The sequence below is a fragment of the Equus quagga genome, chromosome 6 (assembly GCF_021613505.1).
Source record: "Equus quagga isolate Etosha38 chromosome 6, UCLA_HA_Equagga_1.0, whole genome shotgun sequence".
NCBI classification, from domain to species: Eukaryota; Metazoa; Chordata; class Mammalia; order Perissodactyla; family Equidae; genus Equus; species Equus quagga.
In genome coordinates, this window is record NC_060272.1 from 2021880 (window position 1) to 2041169 (window position 19290).

At 61.2% G+C, this 19290-nt stretch overlaps 1 protein-coding gene across 1 annotated transcript in view; it reads left to right on the plus strand.

Moving 5' to 3' along the window:
- Window positions 1–2681: 2681 nt before the first annotated feature.
- GAS6 (growth arrest specific 6) overlaps window positions 2682–19290 on the plus strand; it is a 24994-nt gene continuing 8385 nt past the window's right edge. Inside the window, exons 1-8 of the mRNA XM_046664169.1 lie at window positions 2682–2706; window positions 4153–4215; window positions 10368–10490; window positions 11340–11462; window positions 15182–15304; window positions 15998–16119; window positions 16949–17067; window positions 17388–17577. Of these exons, the coding sequence (XP_046520125.1) occupies window positions 10433–10490; window positions 11340–11462; window positions 15182–15304; window positions 15998–16119; window positions 16949–17067; window positions 17388–17577 (735 nt within the window). The 5' untranslated portion in view covers window positions 2682–2706; window positions 4153–4215; window positions 10368–10432. The remainder of the gene's footprint in view (window positions 2707–4152; window positions 4216–10367; window positions 10491–11339; window positions 11463–15181; window positions 15305–15997; window positions 16120–16948; window positions 17068–17387; window positions 17578–19290) is intronic.

Genomic DNA, 19290 nt, shown 5'->3' on the forward strand with positions numbered 1-19290 from the left:
CATTCTTCCATCTATCCATTCTTCCACCCATCCCTCAATCCTTCCATCCCTCCATCCAACCATCCTTACTTGCATCCCTCCATCATCCCTCCATCCATTCATCCCTCCATCCATGCATCCCTCCATCCCTCCATCTGTCCATTCACACATTCTTCCGTCCATCCCTCCATCCCTGCTGTCTGTCGATTCACTCACTCTTCCATCCCTCCATCCCTCCATCCCTCTCTCCCTCCCTCCATATGTCCATTCACTCATTCTTCCATCCATCCCTCCATCCATCCGCTCGTCCAGTGGTGGCTCCTGCGGGCCTTCTGGGGACGGTCAGCCCCAGGCTGGGTGCTGGGCAGATGGATGCTGTCCTTGTCCTCCTGGACAACAGCTCTCAGTTTAGTGACCTGAAGGTTTGTCACTTCTCTCTGTCTTCAGCCATTTAAGCTAAGTGGAGGCAGACCCTGAGGAAAATGATTGCAGGTGACAAGTGGCTCCCTGTCCAGCAGGGTAGCCCTGCCCCCACTGGCCTGCCCATCGCCTCTCCCACCTACTGGCTCACACAGCCACCTTCCCAGGCCTTGCTCTTTGTGAGGTCAAAAAGAAAGAGGGAAAGTTCATAGGTAACGGATCCTTGGGTCTGTGCTGGGGCCACTCTCCGGGGTCCCCGTGGGTCCTGTGGGTGCAGCTCATGAGTGTCACTGGCCCTGAGACTCAGGCTGGGGTCTATGCCTGACCAGCCTGTGATGCATGTGGGGCCCTGTGTCCACAGCGATTCCCAGAGCCTCGCTCTCTGTCTGGGACCCTGAAGCACGAGGGGAAATGACTCCTTCTCTTGGGAGAGGGTGGAGCTAGAGGCGAATTTGTCTCAGCTTTGCTGTTTGTCTGACCTCTCCCTTAGCCATCTACGCCCATTAGCACTTGCTCCTGCCCTCCCTCACCCCAGAGAAATCAAGCCCACAAATTAGGATGGACTGTCACCAGGCTGTGGCCCCATGGTTTCAAACACTGCACTCCCATGGGTGTGACTGATAGAGCAGTGTGGTTTTCTGTTAATAAAACTCATTGTTAAGACACGTCACACGTAAGTCTTGACTAGTCATGATTCTGAAGAATGTGATAATCAGCCTTTCTGGAAGGCTGTGCTGAAGCAGCCATTTACGTGGGACTGGCCCCGCACGCGTAGTTCTTGGTTGTTTTCGAGCCTTTCCTGGTAAATTCTGTGGATGGCCCACTCGGGCAGTGCTGTCTGGGGTCGCGGGCGCCGTCGGAAGCCCTTTGCAGCTTCGTGACTGGGTGAAACTCCACAACCCATCTTGAGCCTCGGTTTCCCCATCTGCGATGATGGAGTTAATTAAAAAGACATTCCTTGGAGGTGGTTGTGAGGATTAAACAAAGTAATGTAAAAATACAGAGTTGTACCAGCACACAGTTGACACCAGCATCTTGTGCTGCCGCTACCTGGTTACTTGGTTCCATCAGAAGATTTAGGGCCAGGCTGCTCCCTGACCGACCTGAGCCGAGATCAGAGTGGACGGGGGGTGGGCCTCCTCTAACCACCCACGGCCTGGAGCCTGGCCTGATCAGAGGCTCCTACAGAGATCCCGCTGGCCTCGCTGCTGGTGGTCAGGGTGGGTGGTTCTGGGGTTTGACAGCCCCTTGGACGCGTGGACGTCTTGGTTTGCATTCAAGATGAAAAGGCTCCGCAGACGCCCTCATTTTGTGCTGTCTCAGCTGATCAATGACCCGTGTTGTGGTTGGACCCCCTGTGGTTCTTGTTACCATTGCAGGACGCCCTCAACCATCAGGGAACTTTGACAAAATAAAGGTTTATTCCTCACAGGACCTGGAAATGATACAGCACACCCAGGTCAGAGATCAGAGGTCACAGAGAACGAGGTCAGAGGTCATGAGGAGAGAGAGGAAGAGTACTGGCCTGTGGCTCTGCTTTCATTGGGGTGGGGGCCTAGGATTTCTAGGGCACGCTCTTTATTGGTGAATTTAAAACGTAAGTGCAGGAAGAGAGAAAAATGCCAAGTTGTCCAAATGGCAGTTCTCAGAATCAACCAGGATCTCCAAACTGAGGAGCTCCATGGCCTGGCTCCGCATCCAGAGTGTGGCTGCAGCGCCCTTGCTGGAGACAGCCCTCCTGGAGCCCACACCGGGGCAGTCAAGCCTGAGGCAGGCACTTGCATTGCAAGAAGAGAAAACACTGTCAGGGTTTCCCCTGCAGCCTCAGGCCTCACCAGCACAGCGAGTGCACCGCAGTCACACACAGGTCCCGCTCCTGCCAGGACGCCGGCTCATCCAGGGTCTGAGGCTGGGATTTGGCGTGGGACATTTCTCATCCTCCTGCAGGACGCTGGGGGCAGCTCTGTCTGAGTCGCCGCCAGTGACACGGCTGTTGCTGGTTACGGCTCCACAAACATCATTCTGCAGCAGCCGTGTCACGGCCTTGGCTGTCTCCTCACTTCCTCTCCCAGCTCTGCAGTCTTGGAGGGGGAGAGCGGCTTTCTGAGCGGTTCTCACCCTGCTGGCCCTGAGCCACCTGCCTCCAACACCTGCCTCCCGAGGGTCTGTTTCTGTCCACCAGGAAAGGCGGGCGGGGCGCGACTCACCAGCTGCCACCGGTGTCGTCCAGGGAGCCTCAGTCCTGTCAGTAACTGTCGCTCTTTCTGTTTCTTCTTCCACAGAACTACTTTTACCCGAGATACTTAGGTAAGTTTGAACCTGCTCACTTTGTTGTTGTAAAGGATGCTGGGGGCGTGTGTTACATGTCCGAGAAACAGCAGGTCAAACCTCGTCATCGAGCTGCCCCTGCAGGGGCTGTTGGTCACATTGTGCGTTTGGAACTTTCTGGAGCACGCAGGTCAAACCGCTCGTTTGTGACTTTCATGCCCCAGTGATCCGCATTCACGCAACCTCAGTCCAGTGCCGCTGTCTGCACAGCACTCCTCGGCCCTGTTCCAGGTGCTGCTCCCTGTTTGGGAGCATCCTTGATCGAGGGGTTCTCAGACGTCCTGGTCTCAGGACTCTGCCTTTCTCAAGTTACTGAGGACCCCAAAGGGCGTCTGTTTATGTGGGCTGTTTTTATTGATATTTACAATATGGTTGGTTAAAACTGAGAACATTAAAACATGTTTTTGCTGAATGTGAAGGACAGGAACATTCAGGCAAACCTGTCTTGGCCGTGGAGCAGCCGTTGTGTGTAGGGAGGGCTCCAGGGTGTCCTACTGGACGCTCAGAGAGAATGAGGGTGAAGGGCAGCGACCCAAGTCTCCTCGGGACCGTGGTGCTGGCCTCCTGGACAGCCTGACAGAGGCCGGGTCCCTGAGAACTGCTCCTCTAATCAGCACGTCTGAATTTGTGGATCCGCATCACTTGTCATGAGAGAAACGCATTCCGGGGTCTTCCTTTTACTTTTGTAAGGTACTTTTTGGTAAACTTTGCATTGGCCTATAGCCTCTTAGAGGCACCTTCTCTGGGTCCCCGTCTGCCAACAAGCAAAGTGGACCCTTAACTGGCTCTGAAAGCCGGACCCGCCCACTTCCGGGCTCCCATCGGCCTCTGCAGGCCTCGCTCCTGGGCACACAGGTTTGTTTCTGAGACAAAGGGGGCAGGTGTCCCACGAGCCGCCCTCCAGGTTCCCTCTGTTGCCCCTGCCGACGTCCTCCCGGCCAGATCAGCAGCAGGACCCACTGAAGGACCAGGTGAAGTGGCTCAACAGCCGTGCTGCACGCGGTCGAGCTCCAGGTCCTCCCAGGTGCTTGTGCGCAGAAAGCCTCGCCTCCCCGCCCCCCAGCACGTCAGACGGCTGGGAGCCTCCGTCCACAGCAGGCTGACCTTCCCGTTAAGCGCAGTGTTTCCAGATGGGTTGGTTTGAAATGGAGGATTAGGTCTCTGACTCGGATCAGAAAACTCCCCGACTGTTAGTGGTTCTTTTGTACGACACCAGGAGGACTCGTCCAGGGGCTGCAGGCGATGAGCTCTCTGGGTGCAGAGTTCTGCCGTTTCCGTGGAGGAGGAAACGTGCCTGCTTCTCGGTGTTAAAATGTTCAGTCCTAATGAAGCTGGACTGCGGTGTTGCTGGAGGCTGGATCCTCGTTCTGAAGCCTGTCCCGTCCTCGTGGCTGCAGAGTGACTGGTGTCCTTTCTGTCTTGCAGATTGCATCAGTAAATATGGATCTCCATACACCAAACACCCAGATTTTGTCACATGCGTTCAAAGTAAGTCTGCGTCCGCCCCAGCTCCCTCAGAGCCGTGAGTCTGGGTCCTTCAGGCTGGTGGTGGTTTTCAGGGTCGTGACCATTTCCGTCACTTCAGGAGCAGCAGCACCTGCTCGAGGTCTGCCCCCTATCCACTGAAGCTGCTTTTTTAAGCAAGTGGGTTTTGCTTTTAAAAAGGCAGGAGATGCATAGGTATGAAACGTAACCTCCCACCAGGGAGAAGAGAAAGCCCGTCCCGGGCCTGCACCTGTCCAGCCGGTTCAGCGCCTTCCCGGGGCGCCTCAGCTCCCAGGTCTCACAACATTCTAGGCCTGTAAACGTGCGTGCAGTCCGCTGTGTTTTACACGAACGGGGGCGTACTATCCCAGGGATCTGACCTTGCCTTTGCCTCCGGCTCATCGTGGACGTGCTCTGTGTCAGACGCACGGATGTTCACGTCAGCACCTGCAGCTGGTGGAGGCGCCATTGGCTTAGCCGATACGTCTGGCAGATGTCTAGGCCATTTCCAGTTTTTTGTCGTTACAACAAGCCCAGAGTGACGACCTGTTTGCTGGGCACCCTCACGCGTCGAGGTTTGTCTGTAATAAACTTGTGGGAATGGAATTGCAGAGTCAGCCGTGTTCTGCTTTCATTTTGACATGGATCCAGCTCGAATCAGCCCCCGCAGCTGGGCGGGCGTGCCCAGTCCCCTCGCCACCTTTCTGTGTCCTTTTTTAACTTTTTGATCTCCTCTGATATAAACGGTGAAAGTGACACCCAGACCTTTCAGTCTGTGTTCTTCCCGCTAATGAGTGAGACTGAGCTTCATGTCTCAGAACCTTGCATTTCTTTTTCTGTGAATCATTTGTCCACATTCTTCACCTGTTTTTCTTGATTTCTAGGAACTCTTGATAGATTTTGCAAATTAGCCATTTGTACTAAAGGTAGCAGAATCTTTCCTCAGCTCTTTGTGAGTCCTTTTTTGCCAATATTATTTTAAATTATTACACAGTCAAACTGACATGTTTGGTGTCCTGTTGCATGAATTTTAACCCACTCGTAGAACCGTGGAGCCCCATCAGCTGAGCTGGCTCCGCCGGGCGCCAGTTGGGTGCCCCACGTGTGAGCCACATCACCACGCCGGGCCCGTGCCCGTGATCTCCGTGGCACCTGTGCCCGAGGTGAGGGGACAGGCTCTGACCACGGCCGGTGCTGCAGCAGGCCCCCACGCGTGGGGCATCAGAGCTGCAGTTTCAGGGCGAGCCTGAAGGGAGCCTGAAGGGAGGACCCGGGCTGCTCACAGGGCCTGGCCGGCCGGAGCTCAGCGGGCTGCGGAGTGCCGTCACCCACCCATCCACGCGCCAGCCGCCCGCCTCACCTGACTCGCCCACATTCGCAGACCTGGCCCATAGGAGCAGAGGAGACGGTCCGCTGAACACAGGAAGGGGCTGGTGGCCGCCTCCCAGTGGCCAGGGCGGGGCAGCCCGGCCTCCGTTATTGGGGGAACCATAGCCCACGTCCGCACAGCGAGGGCGTCTGAAGCGAGCCCTCCCCTCGGGGTCACCTGTGACCCTGGCTCCCCAGGGGCCAACGGTGCCCTCCCTGGGCCCCAGGCAGACGTGGGGGCCTCACAGCAGGATCAGCTTCGTGTCGTTTTGGCTGTTGTTTTTTAGCAGAGTTTTTGTTGTCAATTTGCTAAACCAATTTATTTTTGAATTGTATATTCAAATTTATTGGATGGTTTTAGGTCCCGGACTTTAGATTGTCCTTTCCTAGATTATAAAGAAGTTATCTAGTGTCTCCTGTTGAAGAGTCTGACCCCCTGGGATCCTCCCAGTACAAGGAGGAAGCGGCCCCTCTTCCAACACCATTTGTTTAAAATCATGGGCTTTTGCTCCAAAAGAGGCCGTGGCAGCCCCGGGCCATGGTGTTCCCATGTGAGGGATGTCTTGGCTGACTTGAGTTGTTTGAAAAGCAGAGACAACTTCTTAGTGGGATCCTGGGTGGCAGGCAGCCGGGCAGGAAGGAGAAGCGAATCGTTTCCTGAGCCGGGGTTTAGAGAATAAATCTCTCGCAGCTGCTCGCACCAGGTGCATTAAATAAATGAGTCTCCAGCAGATGGAGCAGCCCCCACGCCTGGTCTCTGGTCCTGCGAGGACCCTGTGACCCTTGCAAACCTCTCGTCCTCCCCCCAAGTCCGCTGGACCAGGTGCCGTCTGTGCCCTCGTGGGCTCTCCTCACTGCGTCGCGAATGAGGATGGCGGGAGATGGGCGCTGGCTCTCTCAGGAAGGACCTGCGCCCTGCCCTGCACACTCCCCGCCCCCAGTCTCAGCGCCCAGGCCAAGTCAGGCACTTCCACGCTGTTTCCGTCGTTCTCAGGCAGCTTCCTGCAGCCCCGAGCTCGCGTGGCTGTTCCTGCTGAAATGGAAGTGCAGCCTCCGAGATCCCTCTTGGTTTACCAAGTGTCCAAATTCAGCCCGTGCCAGTGAACCCCAATCGGACCCTGTGGGCAGATCGAAGGCGGCAGGTGGGGAAGACGAGCCCGGGGGCCGAGTGGACCTCGTCACCCCAAGAAGTCTCTGCCCCCTCAGTGCCACAAGGAGCCAGTGTCCCATCCAGCCCCCGTGCCGGCGGCTGTGCCCAGCGGGACAGCCCGGGTGGGTTTCCGGAGCTTGGTCTCTGATGGCCCCGCGTGTGGGATGAGCCAGGCCCCATTCTCTGCACGAGGGACGGTCCCTTCGCCCTTTCTCTTCTCAGAACAGTAGGCCCCGCCCTCGGTGCCTTGTCCGGGTTACGACTTGTCGTCACCCACAGGTCTCAGGAAGAGGGAGCAGCAGGCGAGGAGGCCGAGAGGAGAAGGCGTGCTCTTGGCTGCGGCGGATGGTTCACATTCCAGCACAGCAAGTGCTTCCTTCCTGCATGGCCCTTGGGCCAAGATAAACCCTTATCTGCTGAACAGTGCGTCTGTCTGGAGGCCTGGGGTCAGGCGCAGATCCCGCTAGCCAGGACCCTCTGGGCCAGAGCGCTTTCAGGGACCCCGGCCTGCAGGGGTTCATCCTCGTCGCTTCTCGAATGTGTCGATTTATTTCCTCACAAACTTGGGGGCACCTGCTGAGCGTCAGACACACAGATGCAGCCCCACTTCTGTGCTGGAGGCAACGTCCCGCAGCCGTGGTGGGTGGAGCTCTTCCAGGGGTGGGGTGTGTGGGAATCTCCCAGAATAGCTCCCCCCATCCCACCCCCCTGGCATGGAAGTTGGCGTTGGCCCGTTGGCCCCTCGGACCCTGAATCTTTTGAAAGTGGAGTTTAGACATTGTGGGTAAATTCCAGACGCAGTTAACCAGCACTTCACGTCATTGGTGCATTTCCGAAATAACCACAAATCTTGGCCAAACCTGTCAAGAGGGCGCCCACCGTCTCCTCCCTCCCTCCCGTGGGCCCCAGGGCCTCGTGTCCAGTGTCCTGGGAGAGTTAGGTGAACGAGCCGGTCCGTCTCAGCTTGGGGACTGGCCAGGCCCTGCACACACCCGACCCCGGGCTCTCCCACCCTCCTGCCCTCAAGCCCTCCTGCTGAGACAGTCAGGACAGCAGGCCGTCCCCTTGTCTCTTGGGCCTGGCGCTGGGCTTGACCCCTCCTCGGCCCACAGTGTAGCCCTCACTCCAGCGAGCACAGTGGCCTCAGTGACGCCCGTTCCCGGAGCACATTTCCTTGTTCCCCCGACTGCAAGACCTGGTTCCCGCGTGCCTATGGGCAGAGACTCTTCTGGTGCCTGCAGAAAACGCCTGCGCAAAGATCTCAGGAGAGCTCGAGACACCGTGTCCACTCGGCGCCTGGAGGGGTTTCATTGGCTGTGACTGTGCAGAACGAACGAACGTGGGGTGCGCTGCGGAGAGGCCACTGCAGGACCTGGGAGAGACCAGTCCTGGCTTCGTCAGACAAGGGCAGTCATGCCGACTCCACGAACAGCCGGGCCCTCTGGGAGGGGTCGCCTGTGAGCAGGTGCCTGGCCCGCCTGGGACGGCCGAGGGACCGAGGGCAGCAGAGTCCTGAGTCTGTGCCAGTGACAAGGGCTGACTGGAGACCTCGGGCGCTGGAGGAACGCAGAGGCCCCGAGCCGGGGAGGCTAGGAAACTGCTCTACCGAGGCCATGCTGGTGACCAAGCCCCGGGCCGAAGTGCTGCTCCCAGACTTGGCATTAGGCTGGGAGTGTCAGTCGTTTTAAGGAAGAAGTGATAAATTGGTGCCCACCTGGCTGGCCTCCCACCGGCAGATGCTCAATGGTCAGTGGCCCTGCTGGCTTGGCTCGGGCCTGCTCCCAGTGACTGTGCACAGGGATGAATGGTGATTTGAGGTCTGGGGACCCAGGGACGGGAGGAAAAGCCAGAGGACCGTCCCGTCGTCGTTTCCCAGGAGGCAGATGGCAACCATCTACCCCGTTATTTAAGACAGGCTGTTCAGCTCGTAAACAGAACAGAGTGAAATGGCTGACTCGGGTGCTGCAGATGGGTGCTTGTCCCTGGGAGGGAATCCTTGTGACGTGTGTGGACGATAGTGGACACTGGAGTTAGAAGGTCAGTGTGGCTGGTCTGAGCCAGGCCGGGGTGGCCTGCCAGGGGTCGCTGCCCCTCCACCGTGTGGTCTGCCACCTGCCCAGGCCTGGGGATTTCTGACAGCCATTGGCCTGGGCCACCACAGCAGGGGCCACTGGGGAAATGTGCCCTCGACTGAAAACAAACCATCCAGAGAAGCAGAGTTGTGTTTTGTTTTCTTGTTTTGTTTTTTTGGGTTTTTTTGGTGAGGAAGATTGTTGCTAAGCTGACATCCATGCCCATCTTCCTCTATTCTATGCGGGACGGCGCCTCAGCATGGCTTGATGAGCAGTGCTAGGTCTGTGCCTGGGACCCGAACCCGTGAACCCCGGCTACCGAAGCCGAGTGCAAGAACTTAACCACTGCGCCACCGGGCCGGCCCCAGAGAAGCAGAGTTTTGCCATTGTGTCCTTGCAGCTAAAATCCACACCCCACGGGGACCAGCAGGTTGACCGAAGGCCACGCCCTCCCCCAACCGTGCATAGACCAGCCCCGGATCAGCCATGGACCCCATGCTGTTTGGGGGCTGGTGAGGCGAGCGTCCAACTGGGACAGGAGAAGAGAAACCGACTTCGGCAGAGGATCATGGGGAGATGCTCGGTGTCTGCAGGCTTGTGAGAGGAAGACGGTGGACAGACTGCACAGAGCGAAGGCAGAAGCCGATTTATAGGATGGAGGGGAGGGCAAGCCCACAGGCCATTCAGGAACAGGACGTCACCGGGCGCCGTCTGTGAGCTGGACGTGAGGCGTGCGCTGGAGGTCGGTCTGGACGCCAGTCTGGGCCGGGCTGAGGGGCATCAGGACTGGCTCCTCTGGCTGCAATTCCTGGAAAACCTGACGGGAGCAGCAGGGTGCAGGGCTGGCTGCTCGTCCAAATCCTGCAGTTTGCACAGCATCTGAGCCCTGCCAGCCCGGGGTCTCCGCCTCCCAGTGGGGTCTCAGCGCCGCATGGTCAAGCCCTCTCTCCCCGGTCGTAGGGCCTCCCCACATGTTCTGAAACCCACACATGTTTTGGGTTGAGCTGGTGGGCCAGGCAGCGGCTGGAAAGCCTGTCCCTCCTGCCACGCCCCCCTCTGCTGGCCAGGCGGGAGAGGGTTGGTCCCCGTGCAGCCCAGGCCTGCAGGCTGATTTCTGGAACAGGAGGGGCGGCCAGGTGCTGTGGAGAGGATGCTGCAAGGGTCATGGGCTGGGGGTTGAGTGGCAGGGGCCTGGCTTGGGGAGGCGGAGGCGTCCCCCAGGGATGGGGAGATGTTGCGCACCTGCCAAGGCCTTTAGGTCAGCCAGGGCCTGTCGACCTGCTCCTGGGAGGTCCGAGCTCTCCTCCCCGGCTCCCTGAGGCCGCGGCCCAAGCCCTGTGGCCCGACGGGTGGGTGGCCGTGCCCTCCGAGCTGACCTGGGTTCCTGGAACCAGCTGGGGTCCTGACCAGCCTGTTTCATGACCCCCACCCCTACCCAGTGGTGGGGGTTCTGTGTGGCCAGCCTGGGGCTTAGAGGGGGTGCCTCAGCAGTCTCCAGCCCCAGGATGCTCCCTCCCCACTGACCGGGAGCTGCTCAAGAGATCTTCTTCTTCCTCTGCACTCAGACCTGCCTGACCAGTGCTCTCCGAACCCCTGCGCTAAGGAGGGGACCCAGGCCTGCCAGGACCTCATGGGCAACTTCTACTGCCAGTGCAGGGCCGGCTGGGGGGGCCGGCTCTGCGACCGAGGTAAGGCCACCGCAGTGTGGATGGACGGACGGACAGTGAGGGCGTGGGGGTGGGACTTCCACGCAGGACCGCCTGAGGCCCTGGCTGCACTGGCCACCTCTCCACTCCGGCCAGCCCAGGGACATGGCCCACTAGCCCCTTCTGGCTGGGACAGGAGTGAGGAGGCCTGGAGGTGCCCGTGGGGGTCCTGGGCATGGGAGGCCCTGCCTTTGCCTCCAGGGATGGTCACGGTCCAGGTCCAGCTCAATGAGCCGTCCACACTCGGCCCGAGCCGTACCCCGGCCAGGCCAGCTCCTGGAGCAGGTGGGGGCGGAGCAAGTGGTTCCTCTCCGAGAGCAGGCCCGGAGGAGGAAAGGAGCCGCGTGGGGCAAGAGGAAGCCACATGGAGCCCAAAACTGCCCCAGTCGGTCTCAGACCCCTCAATTGAAAAGGGCACGAGAGTAATTTTACCTCCAGCCTCCCTGAGCCTGCGGTTGTACAGTGTCAGCAAAGAACTGCAGGAAAATCCCCCGGGAACCAGTTAGAGCCTGGGGAGCCCCGTTCACTGTGCTGGAGCATCCTGTCCTGCCTCCAGACCTCGTGTCCCTTCCTGGGGGCGGCTAAGCGCACGGAGGCCCTGCCCGCAGGTGGCCTGTGAGGGCTCGGCCGGGCTCTGTCGGTCCTGAGGCACCTTCGGCCTCCACTGTCCTCCCGTGGGCTCTCGGGCCCCATGGAGCTGCCCATGTGCCATCACCGCCCACAGCATGGTGGGCCTCCTGGGCCGTCTCCCTGGGCCTGAGGGTGGGCATGGTGGAACCAGGTCGTGTGTCATCTCTGGGCTCTCCCCATCCCTCTGTGCCCTGTGTCCAGATGTCAACGAGTGCGGCCAACAGAACGGGGGCTGCAGCCAGGTATGCACCAACCAGCCAGGCAGCTTCCACTGCGCCTGCTCTAGCGGCTACGTGCTTTCCCCAGACGGCAGGACCTGCCTCGGTAAGCCTGCATCTGCCCACGCTGCCTCCCCAGCCTCCCTCCTACCCTTCGCAGCTGTAGTTGCCAAGGTGCCGGCAGTCACACTTTCTCTTCCCCAAGAGCTGCGGGCCTGGCTGGGCCCTTTGGTTCTGGAGGGGAGGGAAGGCACGGAGAGCACATGCCCGGGCATGTCAGCGGCGAGGGAGCTGCCCAGCACCGGGACAGGCATGAGTCACCATGATCTGTGGACGGGCCTCCTGGCTGGGGAGACACACTGCCTGCTGGGGGGCGGGGCGGCTGGGCCTCCTTCCAGCGCACGGAGCCCACAGGCGCGTCTGTGCACTCGGAGCCCAGGACGTCGCAGAGGGGACGTGGGGACATGGGCCCGGAGCTCAGGGCAGAGGCTCCATCCCAGGGACCCCGCTGTCCACACCCACCCAGCTGGCCTCCCCAAGAGCCCACTCACAGGCGTCTGTCTGGGAAAGGCCTACTCCCGAGGAAAGTGGAGGGCAGCTCAGCCCCTGGCCCCCGACCCCCGACCCCTCCTGCTTCCAGAGGGTCCAGTCGGGAACTCCCTGTGGCCCAGCCCTGAGCACACCCAGAAGTCACTGCTACCAGGCTGCACCCTCTGCCCTCCCGGGATCGCGTGCTCGGTGCCGTGGCTCCTGCACGGGGCAGCTCCCCAGTTCTCAGGGGGTGGCTTTCTTCCTCCCTCCTGGCCCTCCAATCAGATGTGCTGACAGCCGTCAGGGAGACGTCCCTGAGAACCCAGGCACGGCTCAGCACTGTGGCCAGCCCACCCAGGACGGGGGACACGCAGTGAGGTCTGAGCAGCCTGGTACCCCTGGGCCGGTCTCTGACTCTCCAGGTGAGGGGTGGCCTCCTCATCTAAAAGCAGTTTCCGATTTGTCCATGTCAGTGGCTCCTGTCCCCGAGGACCCGGGAGGCGTCCTTGTGCATGGATGATGCCCGTCCAAGGACAAAGAATAACCCAGCCCCTGTCCATCCATCTTCCTGGACCTGAGGACAGCCGCCTACCCCAGGGCTGGGCGCGAAGTGCAGACCCCACTGGGTCATGGCCTGTCTTTCAGGGCAGCTGAGGACACCCCTTTGTTGGGGGGCGTCTGACATGCCTGGTGGCCTCAGGGTTCCCTGAGGACCCCTCCCTCCCTGCTCTCTGCACTGGGAGCTCCTTGGCTCAGGGTCAGCGTCTCGGGCACCTGCAGCCACGGGGGACGTCTCAGGGCACACCCCCTCCTGCCCTGCCCTGGGCTTTGTGGACACCCCCGGCCAAGACCACTGTGCCCGAGGTGGCCTCCCTGCCTTGACCTCCTCCCAAGACCCTGAGTGGCCAGGTCACTAGTCAGCTTCCCACCTCCCGTCAGGTGTGTCAAGCGGGAGGAGGACTCTGGTGGTTTGAGGGGGCCCCTGCCCCTGTCGCCTTTCCCCCCAGAACAGCGTGCAGGACAGCGGGTGGCTCTGGGCCTGAGGTCCCTCTTGTTGGCGTGACTCAGTGATTAGTGCGAGGGCGGGAGCCCCGCCCTCGCAGCTGGTTTTGGGGTGCACCTGTGGATTCCGCCCCACAGGCCTCCCTTCTCTTGGCCATCACCGTTTCTCTTTGGACCTCGGGACTCCAGACCTGGGCATGGGAGGCTGTGGGAATCAGGCCCGGAGCCTTGTGGCCAAGGCGGGAAGAGCCTGACTCTCCCTCGCATCCTCCGGAGACCCCCAGACGCTGGAGGGAGGGGCGGGGCCCTGCGTGCAGCTTCAAGGCTCCCCCTGGGCCACAGAGAAAGGGCTGGACTGAGGGTTGGGGCTTAGGAAAGGGCCGGGTGGCCGCAGGCTGTGTGGCAGCCCCACATGGGGCGGGGGGGGTGGAACCTGTTTCAGGGCTGGTGGGCCCTTCAGCTCTGTGTACACAGTGGGGTTGGGCCTGGGCGTCCTGTGCCCAGTGCCAACACCGTCCGCCTGTCGTCTGGCTTTCCTGGGTCCCCATGCTCTGTGCTCCACAGCTGGATGGCAGCATCTTCCTTGGGCAAAGTGTCAGGAGGGTTGAGGGTTGGGGAGGAGGGAGTGGAGAGTTGGGGTCATGGAGGCCCCGAGTCGGGGGTCCAGCACAGTCTGGCCCCAGCTCCGCCCACCCCATTGCAGGGGGCCCTGTGGCGACTCAGCAGCAGTGGGAGAAGAAGGCAAGGTGGCTTGGGGCCAGTGTGGGCCCACTGGGACTCTGCCCCCTGTTCCTCGTGGAGAAGGGGCGCCCAGTGCTGGGTCTGCTGGGGTGCGGCCAGGACGGGCTCCTGGGCTCTCCTGGTGCTGCTGTGAGACCCGGCCCCAGGCGTGTTCCAGGCCAGCAGCTCTGCATCCCGGGACCCATGGGAAACACAGGCTCTCGGGCCCTCCCAGCCCCCAGTCAGGGGAGGTGGCCCGGCCCGTGGGGGTCTAACAGGCCCTGCGGGGGCTCTGGCCCCACTCAGCTCAAGGACTCCCAGCTCAGGCATCCCGGAGCCGCCGTGGGAGGCCAACTGACCCACGGTGTCCAGCAGCGATGCTCAGCCCTGGGGACAGGTTGCTAGGGGCTCTCTTGGCTGCCGACTCAGGAACGTCCAGAGGCCGGTCATCTGCCCAGATCAGAGCTTTCCTGGAGCCGGTGGTGGCGGCCCTGGAGCTTTTCCTGCGATTGTGGCAGGACCTTATCAGCTGTGGTCAGAGAGCTGGCGCTGACGAGCGTCCTTTGTGCCCTCACCAAGAGCAGTCTCCTCCCGCTCCCCAGGCACGTGTGTGCATGCGCGTGTGTGTGCGCGTGTGTGTGCTCTCACGTGTCCAGCACAGCCGCTGCGGTCTGGACCCACCCCTGTGCCAGTGGAGGGGCAGGAGGCTTCTGAGCCCCGGGTGGACGTGGGGGGCGGCCAGCCTGGCTCTGAAGGGAGCCGCGGGAGGAGCTCCGTGGGTCAACACTGATGAAGTGGAAGGTTTCATGCGGTTTCACGCGCCTCCCCCAGGGACACGTGCCGTGTGTGTTGGCTCATCCGAAGGTTGTGAGCCGTGTCTCCTGGTTTTCGTGTTTGAAAGCCGTGTTTATGGGTAACCTGCTGTGTACGGGAGGTGAATGGTGTGGGGGCGGGGCCTTGTGATGCGTCTGAGGAGCCGCGTGTGCCTGGAGTGGCAGCTGCCCCTCCTGGGCGTCCTCCTGTCACTGCAGCGGCGGCTGCCGAGCCGCAGGGTTTCTGCTCCTGGCTTTCAGGGGGCAGGAGGCAGAGCCGCACGGTGTGCATCGCCGTGGGCTGAACTTCCATGGCAAACCTGGGGGAGGGGTGATGGGAGGGGAGGCCGACCCAAAGTGATGGGGCGCAGGCCAGGGAGCCGCAGTGAAGGCCCATGGGCTATGCCGGCTCCAGGGACGCAGGGTGGACTTGGGTTCAAAGGGCCCCTGGGGTCACTTTCCACCTTCCTGAACTGCAGTTGTCTGAATTAAACCACCGTGTGCGCTCTGGCTGGGCAGCCCTGTCCAGCGTCTGGAGTCAACCTTCTCAAGGGGACTCCATCAGAAACACCCCCACTCCCACCTCCACCCCTGGGCCTGGAGCTGCAAAGTTCTGTGGACTTGGTCGTGGGGCACCCAGGGCACTGAGATCCGCCCACCTCAGCCCAATGGCCAGGGTGGCAGGTTCCTGGCTCCCTGCTGGCCGGCCTGGGCCTGCAGCCTGAAACAGCTGCGGTCGCACCGGTGGTTCTCCTTGCAGACATAGATGAATGTGCGGACGCGGGCGCCTGCGGGGAGGCACGCTGCCAGAACCTGCCTGGCTCCTACTCCTGCCTCTGCGATGAGGGCTACACCTTCAGTGCCCAGGAGAAGGCCTGCCGAGGTGGGTGCCCCTGCTTGCGGCACCGCACACGTGCGTGCATACACACGCATGCACATGCCCCCAGACGCACGCACGCACACACACACAGGTGTGGTGCACCATGCTCACACACGAGAACAAGTGCAGGCTCGTGTACACACATGTGCATACCCACGTTTGCGCTCACACACATGCACACACATGGGCCCCTTCTCCAAACTGCCATAGACACAGAGAAAAGACTTGATGGGGAGGTGCCCTGCCCTCGGAAACAGACCTCTGAGGTCTGACTTGCTCGCTGAGTCCCGGCCACGTCCTGGGGGCCCAGGGAGGGGACAGGCTCTCTCACCAGCTGGGGCCTGGCGGCCGCACCCTCTCCCATCTCCCTCCAGGGCCATCCCTCGGGCCCTCGAGCACCCCAAGATGCCTGCGCTGGCACAGACCCGTAGGCTGAGCGTTGGCAGACGTGGCGTGTGCTCGCTCCACGCCCCGTGCTGCTCGGTCAGCGACCCCGTCCCATGGAAGGGGAGGATTTGAGACATCTGGGACAAGCTGGGCCTGGCGGGGAGTGTGGCGGGAGCAGAGGGCCTGTGGGGTTCTCACTGGGTGCCGTCGAGCCACACGCTTCCAAGCCCATTCTCACGGCAAGCGCACCATGTGTGATCGGAGTGTCCGAGCGCACAGTGAGGCTTGGACGTTTCCTTGTGGCAGCAGACGTGGACGAGTGTGCAGAGGGGCGCTGTGAGCAGGCCTGTGTCAACTCGCCCGGGAGCTACAGCTGCCACTGCGACGGCCGCGGGGGCCTCAAGCTGTCCCAGGACATGAACACCTGCGAGGTAGCCCTGTCTGCCGGGCACTCAACTCCCCCTCCTCCCCTCCACCCCAACGCCCAGGCTGCCCACGTGGCTTGTCCACGGCCCTTGAACCGCCGGCAGGGAGGGTTGTGGGAGGAGCACTTTTGCTGAAGGCCTGTGCCCTCGGGGCCGCGTGGAGGACGTTCCACCTGGGCATTGGGTCGTGTTGATGGCATCACTGCGGCTGCTCAGACCCCACGGCCAGCTGACCGGGCCAGGGGGACCCGGGGCGCCTCACTCGCGCACAGGCGTCTCTCCCAACACGTCGCTCAGGTTCTGAGCCACATGAGCAGTCAGCCCAGCCGACCCTCGCGGCTCCGGCACCCGCCATGGTGGTGCCCGGCAGCAGAGAAGCCGCCTGGCAGAGCAGGGAACATTCTAGAATAACAGTCTTCAAGGCCTCCATATTTTATTTATTTTACAGTATTTTAGAGTTGTTTTTATTATTCCCTGTACTCTCTTCTGTGTTTGAAATATTTCACAAGTTAGGGAGAAGCCAGGGGAGGCGGGAGGAGGCAGGCAGTGGGCACAGGAGGAGCACGTGGCATGTGCCAGGTGGGCGCAGGAGCCCAGGCTTCTGGAAAGATCTGAGACTCGCATGGAAAGATCTGAGACTAGCACCACTCGGAAGTCCCTTGGCAGGTCAGATTACAAGAGGATCTCGGGGGTTTCAGCAAGAAGGGGGCCTGACGTCCCAGCATTCCCACATGGCCGGACAGTGCGGGGTGGGCACCGTGGGAGGACGGAGAGTGGTGTGGCATCCCGTGGGCTAAACCAGGGCCTCCGGGCACCTCCCCCCCACCCCCCGCAGGACATCCTGCCATGCGTGCCTCTCAGCACAGCCAGAAGCCTGAAGTCCCTGTACCTGGGCCGCATGTTCAGCGGGACACCCGTCATCAGGCTGCGCTTCAAAAGGCTGCAGCCCACGAGGTGAGGGGTGGCTCCCACAAAGCAGTGCAGACGCGCGCTTGGCCCTGGGGACACCATCCTCACGCTTGGGGAGTGCTCGCTAATGGTCCTGCTGTCTGCCAGTCATGGCACAGACGTCCCCCCGCAGCCTCCCTGCCGGGTCTGGGTCAGAGCAGCTTGCCTCCCACAGACGCGGCTTCTGGGGTTCACAGCGGTTCCTGGGGTGCTGGGCAGGGGCCTCGGCCTGCTCGCCTGCTGCTCCTAACACCGATTGGAACACCGCCAGCAAAGGAGGCCGGGGCTGTGGGTCTCGCATAACTGGTTTCTCTCTTGGAGCTCAGGCTGGTGGCCGAGTTCGACTTCAGGACCTTTGACCCTGAGGGCGTCCTCTTCTTCGCGGGAGGCCGTCAGGACAGCACCTGGATCGTCCTGGGCCTGCGAGCCGGCCGGCTGGAGCTGCAGCTCCGCTACCATGGCGTTGGGCGCGTCACCAGCAGCGGGCCTGTCATCAACCATGGCATGTGGCAGACAGTGAGTGTGGCCATGCTGACCCCCTCCGGGCCAGCCTGGCCCGGCAAGGCTTTGGGCCAGGGGCTCTGACGTGTGCTCGGGCGTTCACGCGCTCAACAGGCGGTGGGCACTGCACGTGGCAGGACGGGCCCCCAGGAAGCACAGGCTCCCATGGGCATCACGTCGCACGTCCCGAGTGCGGCTCCTGCATTGGAACCGTGGTTCCCGGCAGGGCGATCCCACCAGGGAACATGGGCTGTGTCTGGAGACAGTGTTTGTCAGGCCTGGGCGGCTCCTGGCAGCTGAGTTGAGGCCACGGGGCTGCGGGACACCCTGCAGTGCACAGGACACCCCACCTTGGAGAACCGTCCGGTTCAGGCTGTGGGTGGTGCCGAGGCTGAGCACCCCCTGCCAGGGTGTGGCTTCGGCTCCTGTGACCCTGCGGCCCGACAGGCTCCAGGCCTCTTGGTGCAGGGCATGGTCACACGTGAGGGGTCGGCAGTCCTGGGCCTGGCCTCAGGGGTCTGCTGAGTTCTGCTGAGGTCCAGACACGCTCACGCAGTGCCACTGTGTGGAGAAGCCGCGACCTCTGGAGTCTGAACTGCTGGGGCCTGGTTAGACCTGCTGGGGGCAGCTGTCCCGCCAGCGGCTGGCTAGGAGCATGCGGCCTGTCTGCCTCCTGGTGCCTGGAGCATGGCCGTCGGTGACTCGCAGGCTCAGCTGGAAATTCAGAGGCCGCCTGGTTGGAAGTGGGCTTTAGAAGTGAGCGCTTGAAAATGAAACGGGAAAGGCATTTAGGAGTAAAGATAAAAATGGAAAAATTCACCCAGTGTCTGCGGATAAAAACCTCGCAGACGTTTGCTAATGTTTCCGTCCTGTGGAGTGATGGCCAGTTCCTTCTCCCCGCCCTCTTAAAGGGCAGGCGTCTCCGAGCAGTGGGGGATGCCCTCAGCAGAGCACAGAGGGGACAGTGAGTAGGGAAGGAAGCAGCCCCCGGGGCTGAGGAGGCAGATGCCCACGATTGTGGGGCTGGGACGGTGCCCGCGGCGAGGAAGCATGGCAGTCGATGGACGCAGCTCCCACCCCCACGCCCACCCCCCGAGTTGTGACCTGGCCGTGCTGGGGCAGGCTCAGCTCGATGGTGGTTTCTCTCTGTTCTGCCGCGTCTAACCTGTCCCCTGCCCCCAGCATGGTTAGGAAGATGCATGATGTAGAAGGTGACAGATTTTTCAATTTTCCTTCTTGGAAAGTAGGAGAGAATGGAAAGTTTTAGAATGAGCTCAGACGTTCATTCAGCATTCAGTCTATGCCAGGCACCAAATTAGGTGGTAGAGATTGAGAAATAAAGTGTGTTCTCCTCTCTTTGCTGAGGGACTGCTGAGGGGGGCAGGAGAAGCCAAGGACCGAAGCTGGGGAGCAGTTATGTCAGGGCTGACCTAAGTAGGGTGGTGGCCTCAGGCACGACTCCCACTCCTTGGGGCAGCTCCCTGGCTGAGACTAAGGGCCTGGGGAGATGAGACCAGAAAGTGGCTCTAAGAAGGTTCTCTTGGAGGAGGATATGGACATGGCCTCCCTGAGGTTGGGCGTCTCCTGGTCCTCGGTGGTGATGGAGGTGGTCCCCAAGGTTGGGAGTCTCCTGGTCCTCGGTGGTGATGGAGGTGGTCCCCCGAGGTTGGGAGTCTCCTCATCCTCGGTGGTGATGGAGGTGGTCCCCCGAGGTTGGGAGTCTCCTGG